General features: G+C 33.5%; 1 protein-coding gene across 3 annotated transcripts in view; it reads right to left on the bottom strand.

Moving 5' to 3' along the window:
* LOC142331777 (uncharacterized) overlaps positions 1-14416 on the bottom strand; it is a 72069-nt gene extending 57653 nt beyond the window's left edge. For all 3 annotated transcript variants that reach the window (XM_075377869.1, XM_075377870.1, XM_075377868.1), the window contains exons 1-2: positions 13936-14416; positions 10158-12267 (exon numbers count right to left, since the gene is read on the bottom strand). In XM_075377869.1, the coding sequence (XP_075233984.1) occupies positions 10158-12132 (1975 nt within the window). In that variant the 5' untranslated portion in view covers positions 12133-12267; positions 13936-14416. The remainder of the gene's footprint in view (positions 1-10157; positions 12268-13935) is intronic.
* Positions 14417-23067: the final 8651 nt, after the last annotated feature.

A 23067-nucleotide genomic window follows, 5' to 3' on the forward strand; every position in this document is an offset into this window, starting at 1 on the left:
CATACGAAAGTTCCTGCTCCCAAAGTCTAACCGGTACGGGCAGAGACTACCACAGCTGACAGTAAGCCAACTAATAAGCTCCCCATAAAGGGAATCCACATAACCACCCCCTCTGGGATGTCAATAGCGGCATCCCATTCTAATAAGTATCCTCCACCATCACCCCATATACTGGAGGGTATGGTTGACCCAAAAGCGTTGGAGTTATCTAAAATAAAGAATATGAAAAAGAAAAACTGAATCGCATACAACTAAATTTTATACGGTTTCCTAAGTATATTTATTATTTTTTTATATTTTTTCCCTTATGAACATTATTCAGTGGAATGTTAGAGGTCTTTGGTCCTGCATTGAAGATATTGGAGTACTGGCACACATACATGATCTGATAATCATGTGTTTCCAGGAAACTCATCTTCTACAACATGACCCAATAGCACTCAGAGGATACTTCTGTGAGAGATACGACTGTTTAGTAGACAGTAGAGAGAGTGGTGGAGTGGCTATTTTCATGAAGGATAAGGTATCGGCTACAAGGATTCAACTGACCACTCTCGTTCGTGCTATTGTAGTAAAGGTCTCTATTCTCTTCAAGTTGCATATCTGCAATCTGTATCTCTCTCTGAACACTGAGTTCAGTGCTCTGGATATCTCAAATCTCTTCACACAAGTACCATCTCCATCGTTAATAGTAGGAGACTTCAATGCCCACCATGTTTCCTGGGGCTTGACCTTCTGCTCCACTCGAGGAAATATAGTACACAGTGTAAAACAAGACTTAGACCTTTGTTTGCTGAATAATGGATCTCACACATTCATGTCTTTATCATCTGGTACTATGTCTAACATCGATCTCTCCATATGCTCACCGAATTTACTCCTCATCTTGATTGGTCTGTCTGTGATGACTTTCACGGCAGTGACCACAAACCAATTGTTATTGGTTTTGGTGTGGACCACGAGATTAAGAGAAGGCCATGGAGGTGGATTGTTGAAAGGGCGGAATGGGGTGGATATCATAAATCCTTCCAATCACAGTATGACGACGGTGCGAACATCCTTGAGCAATGTTCCTCTTTTATGTCCATGTACTTGAAACTGCCAGCAGATATATCCCACAAACATCAGGTAATCCTAAACGTCCTTCCGTTCCATGGTGGAATGATGATTTCAAATCTGCTATTAAGAATCGACGGCGAGCACTATGCAAATTTAATAATAGACCTACAACTGAACATCTAAATTTGTACCACAGGGCTACAGCGGTATGCCGTCGGATCTTCTTGAACGCTAAGAGGAATTCATGGGCGAAATATGTGAACACCATCTCACGTACTACTCCCACGTCTACTGTGGAAAAAAATCCATGCAATTTTCCGATTGCCGAGACAATCTATTCTCGGTCTCATTGATGAAGGAGAACTTTCATCATCTTCGGCTGTAGCAAATACTTTAACAAAATCTTTCCGCTCAATGTCTCTCACTTCATCATATAACAATGATTTTCAGAGGTACAAAGTACAAATAGAAATATTATCGTTAAACATTGGTGATTCGGTTGGTGAATTGAACTCTCCATTCGTATTTAAAGAATTGTTACACGCACTTAAGAAATCACGTGATACTTCCCCTGGACCAGACAACGTTCGTCTTGGTATGCTTTCACACCTTCCTAACTCAGCACTACAACATCTTTTGAATATTTACAATGGTTTATTCTCCGAACAAGTCTTTCCGCCCGGCTGGTCAGAAGCATTTATTATACCACTACTAAAGCCTGGTAAAGACAAAATCCATCCCTCAAGCTACCGCCCTATTTCTTTAACAAGTCTGTTGTGTAAAATAATGGAGAGAATGGTAAACCGCAGGCTTACATGGTACTTGGAGAAACATGGCTTTCTAGCTTCGGAACAGTGTGGTTTCCGACAAGGACGATCTTCCATTGACCATTTAGTATCAATGTAAACAGCCATACAAAATCCCTTCCTAAACCGTCAACACCTGGTTGCTATCTTCTTCGATATAAAAAAGGCGTACAACACGGCCTGGCAAAGTGGTATTTTTAACACCCTCAAGAGATGGGGAATCAAGGGCAATATGCTTGCTTTTAACAGGGTATTCTTAAATCACCGAACGTTTCGTGTTCGTGTAGAAGATTCACTTTCAGATAGTGTCGTCTTGGAGAATGGAGTACCTCAAGGTATTGTATTAAGTGCCACCTTATTTTCTGTAGCCATAAACAGTATTACCAATTGTATACAGGCTCCTGTCTCATGTTCTCTATTTGTTGACGATTTTGTTATTTACATTGCGAGCCGTTCAACTTTTAGATATGATGCGGGTCTTTAGTAACACCAATTGGGGAGCCGATCGGTCTTGTATGTTACGTTTTTACTATTCCCTTGTTCGTTCCCATTTTGATTATGGTTGTATCACCTACTCTTCAGCTCGTCAAACCGTGCTTAAAATGCTGGATGGTGTACATCATGCTTTTACTTCAGCTTGCCACAGGTGCGTTTAGATCAAGCCCTAATGCAAGCTTACTTGTAGACTGTGGCGAGCCATCACTTTGGGATAGACGAGACCAGCTTTTGTTATCTTATTTTGCCCGTCTCAAAGGACAGCCAAATCACCCGGCTTTTGACCTAGTTCTTAGAAATCCTAATTTAAGAAAGTACGAGGACCGTCCACGCTGTACTGCACCTGTAGGTGTCCGTACCCGACGTCTGCTGCAGTATATAAATGTTGACACTCCCTCGCTCTTTCCATTATGTCCGTGTGTGTTCATATCCTCCGTGGAGAATTAACCTTGTAAATTTTACATTTGAACTTAAAGACATACGATAAGCAATCAACACCACCTACTGTTTTCCGGCAAATGTTTCAGTGTAACCTCACCAAGACGAACGCAGACGCGGTGATATACACTGATGGGTCGAAACAAGACGATACCGTTGGTTGTGCTTTTGTTATCAATAAAAGAACATATATGTTTGGCCTACCCGGTATTACGAGTGTGTTCACCGCTGAACTACAAGCTATAAATAAGGCTCTTAATACCATTAACCCTAAATATAGAAACATTCTTATTTGCAGTGACTCGTGTAGTGCTCTCCAGGCGTTAGAAAACTTTTATTCCAAACATCCTGTCGTCATTGAAATTTACAATGCAATTGTTGAGTTGAGTAATCGCAACACAGAAGTAAGTTTTTGCTGGGTCCCTAGCCACGTAGGGATTCCAGGTAATGAACAACCAGATTATGCTGCCAAAGAATCGTGTATTCAACCTCCATTCACCACCCGAGTTACTACCTTTGATTTTATTAATCGTGTAAAACAATCACTGAGAGCAAGGTGGCAAAGTGACTGGGCGACTACCGTCGATAATAAACTCCGACGGATTCAGTGTTGCCATGGGACTCCTCTTGCAGAAAAACTCGTCGTGAGGAAGTAGTCCTCTGCCGATTACGAGACAGGACACGAGTACCTAATGTCAGGAGGACACGCACCCCTATGATGCACCTGATGCAACTGCCGCATGACTGTGCACCATATTCTCATAGACTGCATATGTCATGCGGCGTTGCGTCGTAAATTTAATCTACCCAGAAACATCCGTGGTATCTTGTACAATAATAACAAAATTTTGAACCGGATGTTTCTGTTTTTGCGTAGTACCAGGTTACTGCAAAAAATGTAATATTATCATATATATATTTATGCTAGAAGAGTTTTTGATCATTTTTCCCTTTACTTTCAATTTTGATTTTTTGGTTCTATGTCTTTAATTTTATTATCCGAGAAGGGAGCCTTTTGCACAACCTATCGGAATTAGGTAAGTTTTATATAGTTTCTTTTTTCTATTATTTTACCTTTTATATTTTAAAGACTCCGACTGCGATATTGGTTTTGAGTTTTATTTCACTTTTTTGACTTTTGTTTTAATAAATTTTTATTATATGATTTATATTAACTTTAAACCTTATAAGTTTTATTATTTTACCTTTTTATTAAAGAAAATTCTTTAATTTTCTTTAATAAATGTGCGGAGGGCGGTGGCCCTCCGCACAAACTTCTTGCAGGGCATGGATTCCCTGCATCCTGCCTTAAAGTGTCCCTCCTTGCTGCAGTTGAAGCAGCATCGGGACCTATCAGGGCTCTGATATTTAGCAGCTATATGTTCCACGTTCCAACATTTATAACAGCTTTCCTCATCGATGCTAAGGGGCATCCTGCAGAAGACCCAATCCACCAGTATCCTGCCCTTCATCAATAATATATTTGCCTGTGTTTGACCATTAAGGTGTTCTAGTGATAGATTGAGCAGGCTGCACTTTTAAGGACTTCTTTTGTACTTCTAACACAATGAGTTCTGCAACAGCATTTACACCCTCCTTCTCTGATTTTAATGCAGTGATATCCCTTATACAGACCCTCCTCAGTCTCTCCTTCTTTCTCCAAGTGACTTGTACCTCCTGCATGCCAGCTTGGATTTTCTGAAATAAATTATCAGCCTTCTGTCCCTCATCCCTTATTTGAATTAGGACTTCCTTATTCCTGCCCTTACAGACCGACAGCACCTCTGAGGACTTTCCCTTAACCTCAGTCTTAAGGTCCTTCAGCACATCAGTATATTTGTGACCTGCTTAAGTCACCTTTATAACCACAGTTTTCGAGATCTTAAGTTCTGATCTTCCTGCGTCTTTCTGTAGAGCCCTATATATATATGTATATATGTGCTCCTAGCTGAGTACTCCACCAGCTTCATACATGGGAGCGCAAACATATCCTCCTCGACTCCAAATACCCCATCACTCCTTGCATTAGTGAAAATGCCTCCAACACCACCCTTCAACTGCGTGAGTCTCTCCCTCTCATCAATAAGAAATTAAAAACTAGGTCAAAAATTGTCTTGTCTGACTCCTCCGAACTCTCCCTCAGAAGCACCTTCATGGAGGCTATGAACACCAGCAATTGGTCAGTGGTCAACTGTCCCCCAGTCATTCGGACTCTAATCTCAGGGACTGTTTTATAAAGAGAGGCCGCAAAGGCACCCTTCGACTTGAAGAGGTCAAGAAGACCTCCACATCACCATCACATTCACCAGAACAGGTCCCCTTATCTCAACCGTATGGGTATAACATTCCTTTGGCCATTGCATCATAATTAATTCATCTAGATCATCATTTTGCACTCCATCCTCCAGTAGCTACAACACCTTATTCTGACTAACCTCCTTATCAGTCTGAGTGGCACAATCCGCCCATGACAGCTTCCTCTTCTGATATGCTACGAAGTCCAGTAATAGTTGGCCAAATTGGCCAACTATTACTTTCATTGAATGTCTTGAATTCATTTGAATATCTTACTGGTGGTTTTTTCTATACCATCCTCAAATTCCTTAGACACCATCTGAAGTCAGGCAATAAAATCAGGAATGTCCAAAGACTTCACTCTATCCACTTTACGAGCCTTCTTGAGGGTTTCTGGGCTATCTTGCTCTGCTCTCTTCAAGCTGTGTTCATCCCCTTTCTTTGTCAGCAGTGTTTCCTCCTCAACAGGCTCAATGGCCGCTGTCGCCTTTCATTGTTGAACTGGCACACTCTCTCCGCATCGGCGATCTCATCAGCACCCTGGACAACTTAAATACATCTTCCTTATCCATTTCATGTTCTCAAATCACACCCAGTGCCGGAAAAAAAAAAATCCAAATTAAAGTAAAATAAATCAATATAATTACAATTTATAATATCACCAACAACAGTAGCTTTACTCACAAGCTATATCCTGTATTTTCAAAATCCTACATATGTCATTTTTAGTTATTGAAATCTGACACACTTCCCATTATCCAATCAAGCTGAAATTCTGCATACAGCTTTGGTTCTGATGAAAATATAATACAGAATATTTAATATCGTTCTAAATCCAATGTGGTGGATACTATTTAATATCGTTCTAAATCCAAGATGATGGAAACTGTGAAAACATAATTCTTTGTTTATATATGGATAACAAATCATGTTTCAGTAACTAAGCGTTTGCTATGGTAGCGAAACAACTTTGTTACGATAATAAAATGGATTTTTTACGATAACCTATGGTTACTAAAGTTATCTGATTTTGTTATGATGACAAACCGATTTATCTCAAGTAAATGAATTTTGTTAGTATAACAAAATCATTTACCATCCGTCCTTTGTTATTTTAACAAAATCATTTTTCTTCGTGGGAGAATAGTAAAGATTCTCATGAAAACAAAAAATAAAACCAAAGAATACAAAAAAAAGAAACTGCAACATAATGTAAAAGTGATTGGAGAAAGCACATCAAAAATACCATGAAAACCAAGCGAATGTAAAGGTTTTTTTTCTAATGAATGAATTTATCCAAGTTGAATGAACAAGTGTGAGCAGGAGACTAAAAAGTAAATAACTACTAAAAAAAAAACAATGGTTTTCTTTTAAAACAAAATTACTCTAAAAAGTACAAAATAATTTTTCGTATTTCATGATTATAAGATAATCAAAATAATTTTCAACATTTGTAAAAAGAAAACCATTGAGCGCTCATAAAATATTACTTTGGGGTCAATCCATTAGAAGTGTGCCAAAAAAAAAAGGTTGGTTGCTTGATCAATTCAAAAAAAAATGAAACTTACTCCCCCCACTTGTTTCAGGACCTTAAAACTATTTTTTTAAATTTTTTATTTAAGCAGTTTACCTGTGGCGGCCATTTTTGTTATCGTTGCACACCTATTTTTGTGATTGTAAGGGTTTACAGAAAAAAATCATAAAATAAAAAACTATTGGTCCTGAAAGAATAAAACAAAAAGCGAATTATTTATATTTTCTCAAGGTAAAAGATTGTTCCAGTGGTTTATTTACCCATTTCTCTTCTTTCTATGAGAAAATTACTAATAAAATTGAACATGGAAAACAGTGAAATTTCACTTTTGGTCATTTTTTCAGGAGGCACGGATGGTATACACAGTTTGAATTATTTTTTAAATGTAGGTATGTATATGTTAGTAGTTTACCATAAATAATATTACTTCAGCCCTAAAGTTATATGAATATTTGAAAATCCAAATTTTGACTTAAATAACTCTGATGGGGCTGGTGATAAAATCTCAAATTTGCAAAAGTTGCAGTGTTTTTGTAGATGTTTATGGCAAATAAAAAAGTCTCTTGTGTATTGTACTAATTAAAAAGTTAAAACCTCTCAAAATTCATGAAAAACCTGTTAAAGGCAATACCATTTTGACTCACTAAATAAGTGCTCCAAGGGGGTTTCTTGTCTTCTTTGCACTTTACATTTTTTATATTTATCCTCTATGTTGTTGAAGTTGATGTTTTCAATATTTTTAAAATAGTTTTATTAAAATTGATAGGTTGTAATTTAATGATAACTTAACCAATACCAATAACCTAATAAGAGTTTGATTAAAAAATGCCTGAAAAACTTACCCAAACTGGATTTAAATGAGTAGCATACATTTATTTTCAAGAATTCATTTTTATTTTTAACTAGTTTAGTTTTGTAAACACTATCAAAGAAAAAATAAATTGTAGCAAAATTTTAATTATTCTTCAATGAAATAGTTCAATGCTGATGGCCTATCTGTGCTTATTTTTTTCAATTTTGATGGAGATGATGTGGGACTGTGTATTGCTCTTGGTCTTCGCTTTCATATAGTTCTTTGTTCTAGTGAGCAAAAATACTTTTGAAACAGTTAACAAAAAGAGGCTTTCCACAAATTAAATTTAAATTTTGAAAAATGTGTTAAGAGCTTGTTCTAATGTTATTTGTCTAAAATTTTTCTTAAATGCTTTTTATGAGTTCTCAAAGAGTCACAACAAAACTGTCCACACAGGTGACTGAATTTTGACAAAAACCTATTTCATGATATTTATAAACACTACTGTCTTCTAAATTAACGCGTAAAAAAAAAGTTGGTTTTCATCACTAAATTCACAAATTTTAATGAGTCCAATTTTAATGTGAACTGAAACATACACTGTTTTATGACACTCTTCATTCACATAAATTCCTGTAGAACATTGTTCTTCCATTGTTTTATGTGAAATTACTTGAAAATAATGTAAAAATTTAACTGATTTTAAGATTTGCAAACGTAATATTAAATAAAACTTATTTATTTAATAAACACTTCCAAACACAGGATGAACTTTGACACTAAGTAAAGATGTGAATAGGTCACTGACTAATGTCAGACTGACCATTCTGAAACTGCAAAGTTAAATGATACAAGTATAAATGAGTATGTTATAACATGAACTCTGTAATTAAATATTCAAACAAGTCTATTTCAACTATAGTAATAAGTATAAAAATATTAAAGTGCCAAGAAGACAAGAAACCTCCTTGGAACACTTATTTAGTGAGTCAAAATGGTATCGCCTTTAACAGGTTTTTCAGAGGTTTTAACTTTTTTATTAGTACAATACACAAGACTTTTTTATTTGCCATAAACATCTACAAAAACACCGCAACTTTTGCAAATTTGAGATTTTATCACCAGATCCACCAGAGTTATTTGAAACCAAAATTCGAATTTAAAAAAAATTAGTTTTCAAATATTCATAAAAATTTAGGCCTGAAGTATATCACCATTAATATTATTTATGGTAAAACTACTAACATATACATACCAACATACAAAAAAAAATTCAAACTGTATATGTATGCCATTCTTGCCTATTGAAAAACATTATCAAAAGTGAAATTTCAGAGTTTTTCATGTTCAACTATATTGGTAATTTTCTCATAGAAATAAGAAAGATAGGTAAATAAACAACTGGATTAATCTTTTACCTTGAGGAAATGTGGGTAAACTACTTTTTGTTTCATCCTTTCAGGATGTTATGATGTTTTCTGTAAACCCTTACAATCACAAAAATAGCTGTGCACACCGTAGCAAAAATGTCACCACAGGTAAACTACTTAAATAAAAAATTTGAAAAAGGTAGTTTTAAGATCCTGAGATATGCAGGAAACAAGAGGGCAAGTTCAATTTTTTTTGAATTGGTCAAGCAACCACACCCTTGGGTCACTACAAATGGATTGACCCTTTGTCTAATCATTATTTATTTTCACATTTTTACTTTTATGGATTCTCACAGAACACCTATTTGAATTCTTCAGTAATATTTTATGAGTGCACAATGGATTTCTTTTTACAAATGTTGAAAATTATTGTTATTATCTTACAATCACTTAAAAATTATTTACTGCATTTTAGAGAAATTTTATTTTAAAATAAAACCAGTTTAATTTTTTTTTTTAATTTATTTATTTAATATTCAAAATTAACTCTACAGAAAATTATTAAACAGAACTTTATTTAATCATATATTTACCAAAAAAAAAATTACATAAAAAATATTGTTTTAGCAACATTTTCCAGTTTCAAAAGTGTAATGCAAAAATGAAAAAACACAACATATTTTCAGCCTTTTTTAAATTATTTTTACCCTGAATTTATTTACAAATCTTATTTAGGAATTTCATTTGTAAATCCCTAAAGTTTGAATGCAAATACACTCAAAGAACAACAACTGCATATTTTTAATGAAGTTTAAATCAATTGTTTTCTTCTACGAACTAATATACTAGAAGACAACAGTTTTGTTTTTATGCTGTAACCAACTGTTTCAATTTTTACTAATCGATTATATTCCATAATCAAATAGTTGTAAAGCAAACATTTAACACAAATCCTGAGAATGGCCTAAACATGAACCAGAACAATAACATTCCATGTCTGGCTCATAAGGAAAGTGAAGAGTGGTTACCTGTTGTCTTATTCAATAACCTGATACATACATTTTAGATATATATATACATACATATATATAAATAGCACACCAAACCAATTTAAATGTAGGTGAGATACAGGCTTACAAGAGACACCCTTCAATCTAATTTAACATGGGGATTTCTGGTTTCTAGCTGTGCAATAAACATCATTATTCTCAGAGTATGCAGCCTCAATTGATTCATCTTATACCTCTGATGCTTTGCATACTGTAAGAAATACAGAGACAAATAAGTAAAAATAAAAGCTTTATTTTTTACTACACCAAGACAGAAGAATAAATAAAATAAACAAAACTGGATAGGTAAATACTGACCTGTAATTCCAAACCAGCGATGAGATTTTTTGTTAACATCAATGTTTTTTTTTACATAATTATAATTGCCTTGTTGCACATCATTCAGTTTTTCAGGTTTTAAATCCATTTGTACAGGACTAGTTTTCAAAGAATTCATTGATTCATCAGCAGATAGAACTTTCTTTACATCTTTCTCTGATGTCAGTTTAGATTTGTCTACATTAACAGATGATGAAGATGACTGAGTAATAACTTGTGTATTTTTTTGTACAGGTTTTTTGTTTTTATTTAAGCCTTTTACTGAAGTACCTGTATCATACTTTTTATTTTCTTTTTTATTTTTATTTTCTTTTGAAAAGAGTACTTTTAGATAGTTATGTTCATACGAGTTTAGATGATGATTATAAAATGTATTGCTACAAAAAAACTTAACACAACAATTGCAGTCAAATATTTTAAAATGGTCATTAACATTTTGTGCATGTTCTTCTAATATTAAATGATTCGACCAATTTTTTTCACTCCAAAAATTACATAATTCACAGTAAAACCCGTAACAATCAATGTTACTATCCACAGCCTTTTGTGAAAATTTATCAATAAGCACAGATAAGCACTTATCTAAAACCTCTTTTCTGGTTGCATAAGATTTATCATAGTTTGAAGAGAGGTCTGATATTTCTTTTTCAGATGATGGACAAGGGTTTTGTTGAGTAACTTTTGATGATAGATTGTTTTTACATGTATATTTTTGTGTAATCTTTTCATTTGAGTGTTGTGTTGTTTTATTAGATGTAAAACTTTCTGCTTTTGCTTTTTTTAATTTAGATGAGGAACTGTTTTTTTTTGAGTTACGTTTTTCATAAAAATGAATACTAGGATTATTATTTGAAGTAATTTTAAAAGAACTTTGACAATTTTCTTGTAAGTGAAACAAGATAAATTCATTTGTACAGAAAAAATCAGTAAAACACTTCAAACATTGGCGCCATTCAAGTGTACCACCTATTTTACCAACTTCTGAACAATTTTTTTTATGAAAATCTGAAGTTTCATGCTTTAAAATACTTTCTTCTGGTGAGATATAAAATGCACAACATAACTGGCAGAATATTTTTCGACAATTACTTTGTGCTTTCTTACAATAAGACAAAAACAATCTGTGTTTTATAATATCTTTGCTGATTTTATTAGAATTATTTTCAGAAAAATCACTAATACTACTCCATGAAGAAACTTCTGATCTCACATCCTGTAAAATGTCATTTGATCCACTTTGTAAAGTGCTATTATTGCCAACAGTAATTAATGGATTATTCACTGGCTTATTATTAAGAGTTTGAAATTTATTGCCATTTGCAATATTATTATTATTAATAAATTTGAAATCTATTATTGCTTTAAAATTTTTCCAGTGCTCTTTTCCATTAAGATGGCCCACCAAATTAACATGAACATATGGCATAACTACTCCACATAATTTACAATACAAAGTTTTATTGTTTCTTAATTCGATAAATTTTTTGAATGCATGTTTGTAAAAACCGAGATTTTTCCAGATAATATTATTCATGTTAGTTGTGTGGGATTCAAATCGTAAGTAATGATTTTCATTTCCTAAGTGATTCATCAAAACATCTTTTTTACAATCAAAACCTATATCACATAACGTACAAAATAAATCATACTTGCCACTTCTTGAATTTAATAAAACTGTAATATAATCTTCGAACAAATATTTAAACAGAAGATTATCACCCCATAATGAGTCATCAATTTTATATTCAAAGTATCCTTTTTTGTCATATATTTCCCAAAAAGTTATAAGATACCCACATTTTTCATAAATGTTAAACAAAGTTGTTTTTATTTCATTAGGCACATCTGAAGCACTGATACTTTTTAAAAATTGTAATAAATTATTCATACTTTCTAATGCATTATTTATAGAGATTTCATCAAATGTTACATTATTATGACTATTTGCCATCATAAAAACAATAAATTTCTAATAATCATAAATTACACAAAATTTTATTGTCAGTGTTATAATAGTCTACTTCATCAAACCAAATTTTTCATATTATGTGTAAAAATTATGTCATTAATACAGTAGAACATGAAGGCACTAAAAACAGAAAAAAATATTAAATTAATAAACAGTAGCAAAATATAATGTACAATGTCTCATAACTGTTACCAAATTTATATCTTTCCATAGAGATATTACATAGAAGAAGTTTATTAGTTACAACAAGATCCAAAAGTCATACAACCTAAAATTTAAGAACTGTACCCCTCAGCAACAGAGACATGTGAAAATTATTGTTTTATAATGTACCTCTGAATTTGTTTGTTAATGGGGCATGGAATCTTTTAGTTAACAGTTAACCAAACTTGTCTTGTGAAGAGTTCATTGAGGAAATGCAAAATAGGGTTTTCATTAGAGCAACAAGTTTTAATTTTGAAACATAATCATTGAAACATTGCAAAAACTAATTTATTTTTATTATGTTCACAGATACTAATATATGCAGAATAAATGGAGGATAACTGCTACAGAAGGCAGGGTAGAAAACGACACTTCCTGGTAGTCTTTCAATGCTAATGGTCAAAGTTGTTAATTACATTAAAAACTAACAACTGTTGTCCCCTGGAAATTGTTGCATATTGTACAAAATTTCAACAATTAAGATAAAATGCTTAATTGACAGATTAAGATAATCTGCCAAAAACACCTTTAGGTGTTTCAATTATACTTTTTTAAATGAAAAATAGTAGAAATTCATGGTACGTTAATCAGTATGATGTGGAAAATAAAAATTAACCTGTAGACCAAGCACACAGATACAGTTCAAAATCATGGCTTTTTATTACACTTAAATAATAATAATAATACTAGTAGTAACCAATGTAAATAGTAATAATATAACCAAAGCATGAAAAATAATTAAACAATAAAGCTAACTGCATAATATATAAATATATATATATAATTTCAGTTTTGAAAATTCTATCACTAAATGTGGTAGATTTTAAATTATTCTATTAGAAGTAATAACATAATTCTACTAGATAATGTATGAAACATGACAGCAGGAATAGTCATTTTAAAATTTAAGTAATGTTAAATAACATGTGATATTTATATGGTAGATAATTACTTATCTTATGATGACTTATTGATATTGTAGATAATGTAAGATTAAAACATGTGTACATAATTTTTGTTGAATATTATAATATTCAGTCCTCTTCGGGAAAAATTTTTGAACAAAAAAAGGCAGACAAATAGATCTCTGTTTAAACCTTGTTAACCACATAATATGAATGTCAATTTTCATTCATTTTTTAATGAAATTAGATTATTTTGTTAACTTGCTAGTTAATTCAAGACAACATTTAAGGATAAAAATTAATGATAACTTAAAGAAAGAACATCAACCATTGTTCTTCTACAGAAAATAATAAGTTTATATGAATGCTTAAATAGCATAATTATATTTTAATAATTTTTTTTTTTGACAAAAAAAAATATATTTTTCCTAACATGTATTATTCTACTAGTAGTTGTCAATAACCTGATTAACCGTAATCAATAGCCTGATTAAACGTATCAGAAACGTCACAAAACAAAATTGTTCGTTCATTAAATAAGTCAATAAACAACAATAATCAATTAACCACACCACAGGTCTAAAAACGGTTATCTGTAACAGATGGTAGTTAATAAAAAGCTCAATTTGGCATTCAGTAACATCTACACGCAAGGTTAAATTAATAACAAAGTACATACCTCGAAGTCATAAGTTTAACTTTTGTACAAAAAAAATTTGTTAAATATTTTGAAGTTTTGAAAATCGTTAGATCAAGATCTGTTGTGAGCCATACATAACCCCATCTAATTTAGGTGCTAGTTGAAAATTCACATAAAGTAATTCCTGCAAGCGGTATGTAATTCCTACTCAAATAATTAGACATAAAAACTACTCAATTTGCTTAAAAAAAACAACAGGTTTTTGAGACAAAACGGAATATTCATCAGTTTTCAACATCAATTTCATTCGTCTAACCACTAAACACTATCAGCACTACGATTCACTGTGCACACCACACAATCTGCTGTTCCCATATAGGATGTACGTCACTGTCGAGTTGTCAGCGTTTTAAAACTTGAAAACGAAAAAAATGTTTCTTTTATCTTTTTTATTTCCTAATGGGGATGATGCTTTTAAAAGAATATTTCTCAATGAGGATTATATGTATGTGAAGTGTTGTCTTGTACAGAATGAGGCCGACCATTCCTGAGATTCTTGAAGATATACCACCCCGGTCAACGCTATTTAAAAATTTATTTACGTACACAATCACATACAACAATGCTCAGGAGTGGCAGTGAACTACTCCAAAGATAAAAATCTGATGTGGGCACAACAGGATTTCCTTCTACGCCTATTACATTAAGTATGCAAAATGTTTTTTAAATTAAAAGTACATAAAATTTTATTTCATTAATAACTTATAAAATTAAAAAAAAATTATTGTTATTATAGAGTTATTTATTATATTTTTTTTTTTTACAATCAGAGGTTAATTATTAATAAATCAATATATTTATATTTAAAAAAAAGTTAAAAAAAAATGAGATGAAGTCGGATTCGAACCGATGTGCCTCTTCCCCATGTAAGATTTAAATATTTTAATTAAAATTTTATTTGGCGATAACTCTGAAACCAATGAAAATAAGTATCACTTATGATAAATCGTGTAAAAGCTCTCAACCAGGGTTTATTATTGCAGCTAAGAAAAAGTATAAAATCCAAATTTTTTTAATTTTGGACACTTTGGTCCAGTCGATTACAATCAAAAGAGCAGGTGGACAAGTAGACGTTACCAGTCCTAAATCCAAAATTTCAAGATCCTACGGTTAATCGTTTTTGAGTTTGCGAAATACATACATACTTACGTACAGACGTCACGCCGAAACTACTCAAAATGAATTCATGGATGATCAAAATGGACATTTCCGTTTAAATCTGAAAACTGACATTTTTCACTATCACAGTGCTTCCTTTACTTCGTACAAGGAAGTAAAAATGCGACTACTCCAAAATTTACTCACAACGATCTATGTAAACCTTGGAAAAATTTGAGTAGTAGAAGATTAGCGAATAAAAAAGAGAAGCCAGTTTACTCTAATTAATACATAAAAATAAATTTTATGAGATAATAGCAATCCATCTATAGTTAAACGGAACAACAATGCAATAAAAATAAAGATTATTATAATACAAAATTATTAGTACAAGTATTTATTATTATTAATACAGTGCATCAGCGGTTCTCAAACTTTTTTTCTGATATAATACAAAAGTATTTTATCATGCATTTACTTATCTCTTAATTTTAGTAAATTATTTATGCACAGCAATACCATCGCGGGCGGAGTGTTGCTGTACACATTGCGTGCGAGAGATAGACTGATAAGACGGGAGGAACAGTAGTCATTCCTTAACGAAAACATCTCGTATAGCTTCCATTTACTTATACTGTGCAGTATAGCATTATCAGAATTGTTACAACTTATAACTTTTATGTATTTAAAAATACTAGTTATAAATACTTTATTTTTACGAACGACTACTGTACGTAAATATATCCTAATTACTTTATACATTTCAAAACGATAAAATGAGATCATCTTACGCATAATATATATTTTACGTATTATTTGATAACAGTATGAATGCGTTATTAATTTTGTTTATAGGGCTATTGTCATGAGACATTTTTATATACGAAATGCTGAATATTCGTGGCATGATAATGTCATGAATTTGAAGGGTAATAGTACTACACTGTATACAGTTCAGATTTGAGGAGTATTCAGCACACTTGCGCAATAATTTCATGTTCCTGTTTTGTTTAAACCGCATGTGTTAAATTTGGTGTCTGTCGCGAGTGTTTAGTTTAAACCTGAATATTCTATAAATTAAATTACGGTATTTGTTATCATCCAGTGATTATGGAAGACGTTCATTTTGTATCAAAACTTGGAGGTAAATTGCTTCATAATCAGAGTAGGGAAATCGTTTGGAGAGAATATAACTTTATGTAAAAATAGGCGTCAACAAATGCCCCAACGATCCTACAGCTTTGTAACAAAAGCTCGAGATCGGGCGCTGAAGCCACTGGCGTTTCAATCAGACTGATTACGAAAATTAAAAATGAATTTGAAAAAATGACTGTTCCAATTCCGCTTCTACGAGTTCAGACAATCAAGTGTTCATATACTTTTTTCACTCGTTCGTAACTTCTAACAAGCGCCGGAAAAAATGAAGGCCAATAACTGAACTGACGATTTTGATAAATGTGTTCGGAGATTGGCTGTATGTATGACTTTCACATAACAGACTTTCGTCTTCCAACGGTCGAGTTGTTGCGCGCATCACTAAAAGACAGCACTGACTAACGGTAATGAAACGAGTATTCGAATTATATTAAAAAATGTCGCTTTTAAATGGCGAAAGACCCAACATATCGTTCTGTATTGGTGGAAAGAAATGATATACAGGACTAAAGGATAAGTATTTGGAAGCAATATTTCAGAGAATCCGGTCGTAACATTGTTTACACAGATGAAAATTACGTTCTTATTAATGATGTTTCTGGAAAGTCCTGAGTAGAGGACCCCAGCTCAGGAAAAGTCCTTCCACAACCGATCTTTAAGGGTGAGCGTTTGATCGTTATCCATATCGGAGAAGAAAGAGAATTTGTTTCATATGTTCTCACTATGTGGCAGGATAATCACATTTCAGGAGATTACCACAACCAAATGAACATGAGTAATTATATGAAATGGATCAGTGAAAAATGAATAACCTAACCTTCCTAAAGAACCAAAAAGTGTTCTCGTGATTGGTAATGCCATTGGAAATAAGGATTATATTTGAGTGGCTATTTGATTTACAGCACCAGACAAGCAACTGGATCAAATAAACAAGGACTTAGGAAACTTTTCTTCTACGCTTTAGTATTTTTCTTCTACTTTTTTTTCTAAGTCCTTAGACAGCCTTATAGGGGGAACAATTTTTTCTTAATAACTCTCTTCCCATACTTCCTAAACTCAAACAACCCCCGGGATCTATCCGTCCCGGGTACTTTTAAAACTTCACTGGTAGCTGCTGGAACAAAAAATGTGATGGAGGAGAAAGAATCACCCCCAGCGACTTTGGATGAGCCGGAACACAAATCTGGTAAAAAAGACAAAGGAAGAAAAAGTGCAAAGCAGTGATCTACGGAAGAGGAAGACCCATCTCCGGGAAATCTGAAAGATCCAAACAACAGACTGGGACTTGCTTTATATGTATTAAAACAAAATCATGGTACTGGACTGAATCAACACGAACGAGAGAGAGCTACAGGCAATCTAGTAGCGGTTTACAAGCACTACTAGATTTTTCTGCACCTTTAAAACAAATCACTCAAGCAACACAAACGGAAGAACCAAAAACGTTTGGCATGAAGAATATATTGGATGAAAAACTGACAGGACTGACAACGAAACATACAATTAAGGCTCTGCCCTGGGCACTTCTTAAATTTTGAATAAGTGCTTGATTTCTTTTCAACCTATGCGCCCAAACGGACGCCGCGTAAGAGGTCATACCTTCGAAGACACCATGTACAAATGAAGCCCTACAATCCGTAATACTTTCGAGCAATTCTCCTAAGCTTGTGCGTCACAGAGACGGCGTCCGCCGCTACTTGCCTAATGTGGTTGCTAAACAGCAACTTCTCATCAATCACAACACCTAGGACCTTAAGAACTCGACTGATTACAAAGTTTTTATACTTAATACAAGGGTTACGACTACATGATAATTTGTCTGCACCCTTGAGAAGCATAAACTTCGTCTTGGGCACAGAAATCTTTAAATTTTCAATGTCCATCCAGCCCTTTGCGGTTGACAAAGCCGCCTGCGCTCGGTCTTCTAATTACCACGAACTAACAGGAAACAGTCATCGGCGAAAGTCTCGGCCGTGACCACTTCCGAGAATCTCGGTCCGTCGAATACCAGCTTCCACAGCAAAGTACCGAGAACGGAGACCTGCGGGCTTCCCCTGTTGATGAATTTTTCCACAACTAGGTGCGCATCCTTAAACAGAGCCGTACGATCCGACAAGTAGTCACGTACTACGGCCTGCAGGACTACGGGAACGTTGCAGCGTTCCAACTCATACAGGGAAGAACTTCAACTCAAGGAAGGAAATGCTGTCTCTATGACAATAAAAATTGCCAAAACATATTTCGTCGGCGCTTTCCACTTCGGCAAGAGCATTTAAGATGCAATCGTCGGTGCCAACCCCTTTCATGAAGCCATACTGGCCTCGAATTAGAAATGAGTTCATATCGATGCTTTCCCAGAGCCGTTCCGCAACCAGCCTTTCAAGCAACTTGCCGATTACCGGCAAGAGGCTGCTGTAACATAGGAAATAAGGCAAGATTCTGTAAGGGACCCAGTTGCGCAGATGTGATTGTATGCTACAATTATGTGAGCGTGAGCCATAATGTATGTTCGACGTGTGCAGAAATGTTTAGACTAGTAATTGTGTTATTGTTTAAATTAAAAAAAAAAACGGCAATTGAGTTAGTATAAGATATTTTCAGGATAGTTAACTGTGGTAAAACAGCCACCAGCTGTCAACCTATGTGCACAGCAATACGCTACCAGTTACATAAATTATTAGCCAAACGCTATCAATTAGCAAGAATGACACATAACATCCATGGGTTCTTACATACCATGGCACATGTGTAGCGACTTGTTTGCTCCATGTATGTGCCACACTCCACATGTAAGTACAAGTTTCTTAATGGCATCTATAAAAGGATTATCCTCAGTTGCTTTCAGTGTTTCTCTGTTAATCTGATTTGAAAATATTATTGTTACTTTTTCATTTGATAAAACTGAACTGCGAGTGTTGGTATACTTACCTCAAAAGAACCTTTTGTCTTGCATACATTATCCTATGTTGCGTGAATTAATTGGCTTTGTTTAGTTGACATAAAATGTAAATAAACACAGCGTAATGGTTTAATAGTGCAATGACAGATAAAACACATTGATAGTTATAATCCCTGTACCAAATTCTACTTCAAAAGCAAAATTTGCAGCTAGTCAACATTTCTTTATATTGAAATAATAAAAGTTGTAACAAAATATGATCTTGACTAAATTAATATTGGATTTAGTAACACAGATGTATGAGCCACAACCTCAATGAGTAAATTGCTTTGAAATTTTTTCAAACCAAGCAAAACACCCTTGTTATTGAAACGGCATTGTTATTGTACTAAACATTCAAATTAGAAAACAAACCTAAGGTTAAGTTTGTCTAGAAAATAAAGACAAAATGCACAATTATGGCATCTTTTACATGCAGTCAAGGCATCTTTCTTTGGGAACTTAAGAACAGTAAAGTGTGGAAAAGCTCATACAATTTATGAAGAGCTGTTACCTCCTGTGAAAGATATGGTAACTTGTATGTTGGTTGAATTGTCAGCTACACACCTAGATATGATATCACTGTCATATGATAAGCAGGCATTATTGAAAGCATGACGTTAAACATGAAAGAGAAGTTAATAGCTCGTCGAAAATAGTGATTTTTTTTGCAATACAACTTGGTGAGAGCACAAATGTAAGAAACTATGCCCAACCTATGGTTTCATGCAGTATGTATATCCAAATACAAATAAAGAGAATTATTTATTTTGTGATGAGCTATCAACACAAACTACCACTGATGAAATATTCAAAAAACTGAAGAATGACTTCTTTGGAGAAAATGGACTGGACTGGAAGCTATGTGTTGGCTTCTGTTTTGATGATGCTCGAGCTGTGATGGGAAAATATCGAGGTATTGTCACCAAAATAAAATTGTTAACAGAAAATTGTACCCTCATTCACTGCAGCATCCATAGGAAAACAATAAAACAAAATTGCCTGAACAATTAAACATGTTCTGCCGGAGGCTGTTTAAGTGATCAATTTTATTAAATCTCAGGCTTCAAAATCTCATTTATTTTTTAAACTATGTTTTGAAATAATTCCAACTGTTGATTAAGATGCTTGAAAGTGCAAAAAAATATAGTTTGATCTTGTATCAATTTGGTCATCCCAAAAAAACTTATCGCATAACAATACACCCCAAAAATTATTAGAATGGCTGTTTCAATCAAATATGAGTCATGCTGCAGATTAGTCAATACATACATCAAAAAAATTTATAAATCTACTTTATGCAATCTTTTCAAATAACTTAGAAAAGAGAAACTGGTCTACAATTCTGTATATCAGTACAGAAAATTTCTAAAGAATAACAAGTGGAGTCCTAGGGCAAGTAGGAAATACTTATCAGTAAAACATTTGTTAATTTAATTCATAGGGAGGACAATAATAGGATAAATGACTTGTTTTATTCATTTCATGAATAAACTAAACCATTCATACAAGTTAATTACATAAAGAATGCAACTGAAAATAAAAAAAACTGCAAGAAAAAATGTTGCTGTTTAATTATTCAGAGATAAGATGTACAAATGATATCAAAAGAAACTAGGTAGATATAAAATTCATAATGCTAAAGACCCATTCTGACAATTCCTAATCCACATACTGGGCTGCGGGTAACATAAGACACCATTAGGATTAAATATAAAGACCTGATAATTGGTCTGCCAAAGAGACTGAATGAAGTATATTTGAGACAATATTATGATTCCAACAATAAAAAATATTATCTGGATTGAAGAGAAGCAAAAACATTTTACTTAAAATATTTTTTTTTAAATGTTGTTAGAAATTAGAATAGTATAGTATTAAGTTTCTGAGGGTTGGTTAAATGAAGATATAATTAACTGATAAAGTGATATTTATCAATTTTAAAAACAAATTGATTAGCGAGTAGCATAGGCACTCTGTGTAAAATTATATTTTGAAGACTAATTGTAATAGTTTGTAAGATCTTTGGTTCATAATATGTAAAGAATCAATTTTCTTTTGAAAATTACAGAAAGGATTATAAAAATAAATTCAATTAATTAATGAATTGGTTAGGTTTTAGGATATTATCTGTATTTAGAGTAGGTGTATACAGTAATATGGTAAATAATAATTACTTGAGATAGCGAGTAATTCATTGCGTGTTATTGAGTGTGCATCAAGTGAATGCTGAAGTAGCTTGCTTGTTGATGATGGGCTGCTGCTGGTTGAGGGCAATTTGCATGCCGAGATCGAGCTCAGAGCGATGCACACATGTAAGGTGATAAGAGTCTTCAGCATAGGATGGTTTTCAGTGCGGAGAAAACCACTATGATGTTCTTGAAAGGTCGTCTGGCTGCAACCCATCATCCGCGGATTGTGATGTACGAGCCTTCCAATTAGGTATGTCACCGTTCAGAAATATCTGGGTGTTATCCTTGATGAGAGACTTCTCTACAAGGAGCACCCCCAGTTTGTAGCGAAGGCCATGGATGCTTTCTTCGGTGTCCGTAGAGTCATTCATCCCGATTGGAGGTTGAACTATCGTACCATGCGCATTCTTTACAAAGGTGCCTGTGAGGCCATAATGTTTTACGCTGTGCCCGTCTGGGCTCATCGTTTACAATTCCAATGCTATAGGGACTTTTTTTGCGAGCCCAGCATCTTCTACTGTTAGCTGTTGTCGGCGGCTACAGGACTGCCTCGCGAAAAGCAGTAATTGTGATCGCTGGCATAAAACCCCTGGACATTTCAGCTACAGAACGTAGCCAGCGGTATATTTCTAAGAAGGGAGGCCTTCTTCAGTCAGGGCCAAGGTTTTGTCACAAGTCTTACAGTAGTTTAGTTTGTTTTGAATGATGGAATAAGTTGAATGGTTCATGCAACTACTACCATATTGTTTCTTCATCCAAGAGAATATTCCTGATGGTTGTACACTTTCCAAAAGTAAAAATTGAATCGCAGAACACTGTTCTTCAAAAGTACTTTCTTGAGTGGACACACCATCGTAACTAACACTTTAGAGGTTATGTTTACATAAATATTAATCAAATAACTGACTAACACTCTTCGCAAGGATGCCAACTAACACTTACAAAAGTTTCAATTGCCTGCATTAAGCACTTCCTTCACTAAAAATGTTTGTCTACTTAATTACTGAATGACCCTTGTACTTAGAGTAGATTTGTAGATGATGCTCTTATGAGTAGTCGATTTGTATTCCACCAGTTGCAGAACTCTAAGCAAAGTGGACCATCTCCTAGGTGTAGATGTAGAATTGGCTGTTAATGATAAGGATATAACTTACTTTGTTTAAGTGTCTTCCAAATCAACAAATTGACATTTCAATTCACATAGAAAGATATTGTGTACTGACGCCTGATGGCGCTGAAATGCGTCAATAAGATGCATTTCAACAAGATTGCGAGAATAAGAATAAGAATGCAACAAGATTACGAAAAGTTGCGCTAAGTGTTTTGCGATAAGGAATCCTGCGATTAGGAAAATCTATTTCATATCTACTGCAGCAGCTGTAGTATTACCATTATACACATTCAAAATGAATACCATGTCAGTGTATTCCTCTGTTTTAAATAAGTATGGCATTACTTCAATCGCAAACCAATCAGATTCAAACTAAAATTCACAGAAAACCTTCGCTAATGATAGTAGAATTTTTTTTACGGACAAAAAAAATTATTTTTTTTTAATGACAGTACCAGATAAAATTAATGTACCTTACAATTTGATTTAAATGCTAATATAGTATTGCGCATTGTTCAACAGCAGTTTTTATTTTACTGCTAACTTTTAAATAATTTATTGTATTTCTATTATTAATAAAAAAAATATTATCTAAGTAATTTTTATTTATTTTACAA

This window comes from Lycorma delicatula, chromosome 10 (genome assembly GCF_047948215.1).
Source record: "Lycorma delicatula isolate Av1 chromosome 10, ASM4794821v1, whole genome shotgun sequence".
Lineage (NCBI taxonomy): Eukaryota > Metazoa > Arthropoda > Insecta > Hemiptera > Fulgoridae > Lycorma > Lycorma delicatula.